The sequence below is a fragment of the Ixodes scapularis genome, unplaced genomic scaffold (assembly GCF_016920785.2).
Source record: "Ixodes scapularis isolate PalLabHiFi unplaced genomic scaffold, ASM1692078v2 PGA_scaffold2__306_contigs__length_199485367, whole genome shotgun sequence".
Classification (NCBI taxonomy): Eukaryota; Metazoa; Arthropoda; class Arachnida; order Ixodida; family Ixodidae; genus Ixodes; species Ixodes scapularis.
Genome location: NW_024609857.1, coordinates 16,076,641 through 16,083,192, shown reverse-complemented (window position 1 = coordinate 16,083,192; position 6,552 = coordinate 16,076,641). Strand labels below are relative to the sequence as shown.

The following is a 6,552-nucleotide window of genomic DNA, read 5'->3' as shown; positions in this document are numbered from 1 at the left end:
ACCCAGGTGGTGTTGGCTGTACCTAACATCCGGCTGGCGTTCAAACTTGGTTTAAATCGCGTCATTTTGGAAATTTTAAGCGCAGATGCGCGGATTTTGATATGCAAGTTATCGTATAATGCTATGCTCGATAAAAAGACTAACCGAGTCTAATTGCGATGTTACCTGCGTGCGAATAAAAAAAGAAAAAGGAAAAACTGTGTCAGAGTGGCCGGTCGCTCCGGCGAAAAGTAAATCCGGTTGCAGTAGGTGTTTTGCCATACGAAGTTCGTACTGCTGTAGGCCTTTAGCGACAATGAGTGGAAGTCTGGAATAATAGGGAGTTTTAGAATAAATAAAAACGTGCCCTCTTGGCGCGATACACGCAGTGGTAACGCAAGTAACGCAACAAAGATACGCTAGTTGATCATTTACTGAAATAAAGCAACAGAGCGCTAAAGGCTGATTTTGGAGTAGCCATAAATATTCTAAGAACGCGAACCACTTCATAATCATGTCGTATTACACCTGAGACTGCGATGGAAGAAATCGGAAGAACTTTCAGGAAGAACTTCCGATTTCTTCCACCGCAGTCTCGGGTGTAATACGACATGATTAGCTACCACCAGCTCCCCTGCACTCTCACCGTCTTTTCACTTCATAATGGCAGCTACGAGCGAGAGTTCGATGTTCGGTACAGCGTACAGCCCAAAGATTGAAACGGCAACGTCCCGGTTTGTCGTCTGCTAGTGGCAGCAGAGTCGGGCCAATTTGGTCGGGCGCGTGCCCTCTCTCTCTCTCTCTCGTTTTACCCCACCGAAACCGACCGAAACTGCTAAACTTCCAGGATGTGTGGAGAGGGCGCTAACGTCTAACAAAATGGTGCCGCCTTTTTTTTTTTTTTTTGCGGGGAGTATTTTATTTATAGAGGGCGCATGAGCTACCGGGAGACAATCCACCGCCGAGTCTGCCACGCGGCCTTCCGACTTGGCGCAGCAAAGCACCAGTGCACCCAGACTTGTACACGTTACTGAAAAATAGCAAGGAATTACGTTTACAATTACTCAAGGCTAAATTGTAATTAATTACAGTTACAATAACTCTCCTATAAAAAAGACAATTACCGCCAAAAGTACTCCGTTACTTTCAACATCATTGTCAAGTAAGAAACAAAGGGAAGAGGGTTATTCAAGTTCTTAGTTTCCATTTGTTCCATTTAATGACCTTGAGTATTTTTGAGCAACAGCTGGCTCTTGAAAATCTCGTCAGATATTTTGCGAATGGGTTGGTAGGGATAATTAATCTTTCTCGTTTTCTTCCAAGTTTAATAAAAACTACCTAACGGATTATAAGGAATTTGTCACGTAAATATGTGAGGGAATTACTTTAGAATTACCCTAGAAGATATGCCATTATTCCGTTACTAAATTACCGGTAAATGTAAGGGATTACAAGTAATTTCGTCACTTGCAACGGTACGTACAACTCCGAGTGCACCTGCAGCGCAGACGTGGGTCGGCGCCATCGCAGCAGACTTCGCTCGCGGAGGACAAATGACGTCACCGGCGCTTTTGGTTCCGGTTTGAAGCCATGTACAAGGGCGACGTTTCCCGCCCTGTAGTGCCCACTACAACTTCTGCAATAAAAATGTAACAGTACACCACTTTGCCTTTCTTCTAGCAGGCCAACTTGGCGCTCCAGGGCTAAATAAATGAAAACTCTGCAGTTCTCTTTGAGAATGCAACCCGTTGAGCGACAAAAATTTTGAAACACGTCTATTTTACAGCAAGGTGGAGTGAAACAAAGAGTTTTAATATGCTGTTTGTTATGATGCCACAGACTAAATAAATAACACCGAAAAGTGCCGAAAAAATGAATTGAAATGAAAGTCGAAAACCATCCAATTCCAAAGAAAATGCTGAACCCAACTTATAATTAAGTAGCTACCAAGTGTACCAAGTTGAAAGCTGGGCTAGTTAGTGTAGGCTAAACATAATATAGGTGAAACAGTGCAGAACGACAGACTAGAAGGACGGAACAAACAAGACGTCTTGTTTGTTGCTTCTAGTCTGTCATTCTGCGCTGTTTTACCTAAATTATGTTTAACTACCAAGGGACCTATTTAGTGAAGAACATAGCGTCTTCGATTATTAGGCTTTTAATTAGTTTTGATGATAAAGTTTTCAAATTCTGTAGATAACAATATTTATGAGAAAATCAAATAAAAACCTTTGTCGCATTCCACCCCATGTCACTTAAGATTGTATTCATCTCAAACCAACCTTTTAATGCAGTTTCATTAATCTTGGGAACTGTGCTATTCCTACTTTTTCAGGTTAATTGCAGCATCCTTCCAACAAACTTCTGCTTGGGAGAAGAGCATGTTGGTTCAAGTGATGGATCAAGAAAGAATAAAACAATTAAAACTGGGACAACACAACCACATCTTTCAACGTCTGCTGCTAGTTGCAAGATGTGATTGTGTTGCCCCAGTTTTAATTGTTTTATTCTTTCTTCATCCACCAAAAAACTTGTTTCAAGCTAAAAATAAAAATAAAGTGCAGCAACAAACAATGCTTAATGCTCCAAAAGACTACACATTTCAATGGTTCCTCGTTCCATTCTGTCAGAAACAGGCTGTCAGGTGCATCTGGCACGAGAGCCCACAACACTTCAGTCATATTCGAAGAAAAGGACCTTGACTGCAATGGACCACTTTTAATACTTGTAATGAAACACTTACAAAAAACCACAACAAAACATTACTTTGACAGCAATTTATCCCTTGCTAAAAAAACAAACAAAAAAACAACTTTAACACGCTTGTTTGGCAACATAATCTAAAAATAAGATCTTCAGAAAACAATAGAACGAGTCCACATTATGTAAAATCCCGATAGACATCAGCTCCACCAGAGCTGTTTCTTGCACGTCTCACTCCGTCCTGTCTAGTGTAATGTAACCCTCGTCAGCCAGGGGCTGATAGACGAGTTCCAAGGAAGAGTCCAGCAGGTCGATCTCAATGGGGTCGCTGTCCATGTTCTGCAACAGTAGGTGCGAAAACCATGAGCCCCAAGCACCAACTATAGTCCCTCCAACTATACTCTGTGACAGCTTAAGAGTTCGGGCAAAGCTCCTCCCACTTGTTTCCCCTTTAGCAGAGCAAACGCTGGAAAGGAGTCGATTTCCTCTAGCATTTGGTCTGCTGAAGTGGAAAGGAGTGGGAAGAGCTTTCCCTTAACTCTTAACCTGTCATTCACTATAGTGGCACGCAGTGCTGTTAGATGTCAGAGCCAAGGGCAGGGAGAGGAAAGCCACTCTTGTACGAATTTTGAGCAACAGGCTAATCTCCGAAGAGATGAAGAGCGACGTGGGGTACACAAAAGAGGGTTCGGGTAAGAAGAGAGTTCCCCCTTTTTTCGTGTCCACCCCTGGGTAAAGGTACCAAAAGTAAACATACCCCTGTACCTTTACAGTTACAGGGGTTCCTGTACCTGTACCAGAGGTACCCCTGTACCTTTGGTAGCACTGCGTGCAACTGGCGAGATAAGAGTATAGGATCACCTTGTACGCCTTTTTTGATTCACAAAGAATTTACTGCGACTGTACGTAAGCTTCAAAATTCTCGCAGCGTGAAGTCTCCTGTAAGTGCTTTCGCAATGGTGCTTCGCAGGCGGACACTAGGTGTCGCAAGTGTTCTTTCCGGTCGGCGCTCCGACCAATGTCGTTTGCGTGTTGCGACGGCTATGAAAATGTGTGCATAATAGTGGCATGTTATGCTGAGATAAACCATGGGAGCTTTGCTGGCCTGAAATTATGCATGGTGCTGTGCATAGACCGAAATGTGCAGTCACAGTATACCACGCCTCCTTAAAATGTCAGCTCTACTTCGTTTTTGTTAGAAAAAACAATGCCATTTTATCATGTAAAAAGATATAGCTGCTCAAGCATATTGCAACAGTCGAAATGTGTAAAATGGGCACCAAAAATCCTTATGTACTGGGTTAGTAAAATTTGCTAGTTTAGCAGGTGACGAGCAATAAAGACAACAGTACAGTGTAATGGTTTGTTACACGGGGTCGTCAAAAAATTTGCATGGTACTTTTTGTGTTTGTTATGAAGAAATGTTTAAGGGGGGATATGGCCTGGGGAGGGGGGGGGGTCGACTTTTTAACCCTTTACACAAACCAATAGAAATTTGCAAGGTGAATTGAACACTGCGAGAAACGATAACCTGCCAAGTTTCAGCATTTTAAACCAATTTTATGACATACTAATTTTCTCAAACTTCAGAAAAAAGGGGCCTCGTTAAAAAATGTATCGTTGAAGAAAATATAACTGGAATTCACAAAATTCTTACTTCAATGTGAAATGCAACATGCATGCTGCAAGCTACGGTAAAAATTAATTATAAAAGCTGCAATTCTAAGGGGGAAAAACACACCTAGAAACAATAATTTTCAAACTTTTGTGTTTCAGAAATATCTTAATTTCATAATGAACAAGTCTTTTTTTTTTTTTTTTTTTTCTAATAAAAAGTATTTTATCTTGTTCCCCACGAAATTCCAGCCCAGGAGGACCCTGAATGAAGTTTTCCCATATTGAGAGTGTCAAATGATACATTTCTTGAGATGACAGTTCCTGCCAAAAAGTGAAACTGAGAAAAATGCATATAAAGTTTCAACTTCACGTTTCTTTATTTTCGATGGGTCCCAGGAGCTTAGAATCCACCTGGAGCACAGGTGGCACCCTCCACATCCAGGCTGCGCTGTTTCCGACGATAGCCTTTAGTTTGTGTCTCCTGTAGGCCACCTTCGACGTGTCAAGTGGCTTGACCTTCGCCTTTGCAATCTTGCCCCGAGTTGCCTTGGAGGCACGCTTCGCCCGGTGGCTTCCAGGAGCAACGTTAATCTCTTTAAGCACCCTTTCAAAGCCTCTAGCACCGAGATTAAACTCAAGCACAGCTAAAGCAACAGCTGCCTCCAGTTTGCAGCAAGCAGATTCCGTTTTGAGACAGCGCTTCCAGATGAGGGCACTGAAGCTCTTGTTTGCATTCTACGTTGGATGAGCAAGTCCCGCTGCATCAGCCTGTTGTAGATCGGAACAATCTCCTTGGCGACATCTACTGAAATGGCTGGTCAATGGGGTTGCGGTGCTGAAGGCTTGCTGGCTGCCTCCAGAGCCTTGTAGCTGTTATAGTGGCACTATCAACCCTCGCCCTGTGGACAGGCATTGTGACGAGGCTCCTGGTCTGTGCGATAGGTATGCAGAAGGCTGGCGAAGACAGCTTGGGGACGTCGGGAGCGTTGTCCTTTATAGCGCACGCATTGTAGCTTGTCAGCCTCTTCATCACAACGTTAGTGAATTTTCCTTTACCGCTGAGCCCTTTTTTGGTCTTCTTGAGCTTTTCCATGCTTGCATACATTTGCTGGGTCCCATCGTTCAAGCAGCCTTCTTTGTGGATTTCTTTGTCGTACAGTTCGGGACCAGCTACACGTGTAAATGTCTTGCTGTCGCCGTTGCACAGGAGAGTGACATACTGCATGTTATGCCGGTCGACAGACCGACTGAAGATTGTTGCAGTAGCTTGCACCTCCATTGCATTCAATAAACCCTCATAGTTCTCTTGGCAGGTCTTCCGACGCGTGTCTGCCCATTCCTCGTAGCATTTGGTACCTCCCTTGGGGCCCAACTGGCACCCATGGCAGTACTTGCTTTGCACTGCGAAGTCAATCACCAAGCCGGTCCCTAGTTCAATTGCAACCCTAACTCCGAACTGTGGCGTGTGTCCACGTTTATGCCACGTGCCATCATAGCTGATACATACATCCAGAAGATCGCTGTCGGTGCTCGTGCCCTTTGTTGCCTGCACTTTTCTGGCAGATTGTGCAGCCTCCTCCATTACTTGGGTTGCCACCAGCATCGCGGCATCATGCACTGGTAAGGCTTAACGTGCATTGGGGGTGGAGCATCTAGTTCCCAAAAGATATTCGAGAGCTTCGAAAAGCTAATCCCACAGTCCTTTCCAACTCCAAGACGCATCCCGAGTTCATTCTGTTGGGACTTGCCGATTGGTGGCAAGTGCGGTGCTGTGACGATGTCTCCGCAGGACGCGCATCTGACAACAAACAGAAGGTCGGAACCAGTCCCTCTTTCTTGCAAGCTGAGCATTTCTCCACGGCGCGTGGAACACAGTAGAGCGTCGATGAGTCCTTGCACAGTCGACACATTGATTAGGCGATGACCATCCAGAGACTCTTCAGTGGGAGCGTCCGCCATCTTCGCGTCGTCCTCATTGCACTTCAGCGGACCGAGCTTCCTCTCAAACATTCTCAGTAGGACCGATTCCGCAGAGACCGAAACGTCCTCGGCATTTGAAGTTGAGGCAATAGGCTCTGACGTGTAAGGGGTAGTTGAGCCAGTTGAACTTGACAATCGCGACGACAGCAATGGTGACGGCGGCAGCAGCGGGTCGACACTTTCTTGGAGGTGTCCTCCTGTCAAGCCTATTAGTTTTCCAGATCGAGAACACCGGCCAAAGCTACTGCGAGTGCTAGCTTTTGTGGCGGGCAT

At 44.8% G+C, this 6,552-nt stretch overlaps 1 protein-coding gene across 2 annotated transcripts in view; it reads right to left on the bottom strand.

The window, feature by feature from the left end:
- Positions 1–2,682: 2,682 nt before the first annotated feature.
- Positions 2,683–6,552, bottom strand: part of LOC8034031 (RING finger protein 17) — a 95,041-nt gene continuing 91,171 nt past the window's right edge. For both annotated transcript variants that reach the window (XM_040211041.2, XM_040211040.3), the window contains one exon: positions 2,683–3,021. In XM_040211041.2, the coding sequence (XP_040066975.1) occupies positions 2,914–3,021 (108 nt within the window). In that variant the 3' untranslated portion in view covers positions 2,683–2,913. The remainder of the gene's footprint in view (positions 3,022–6,552) is intronic.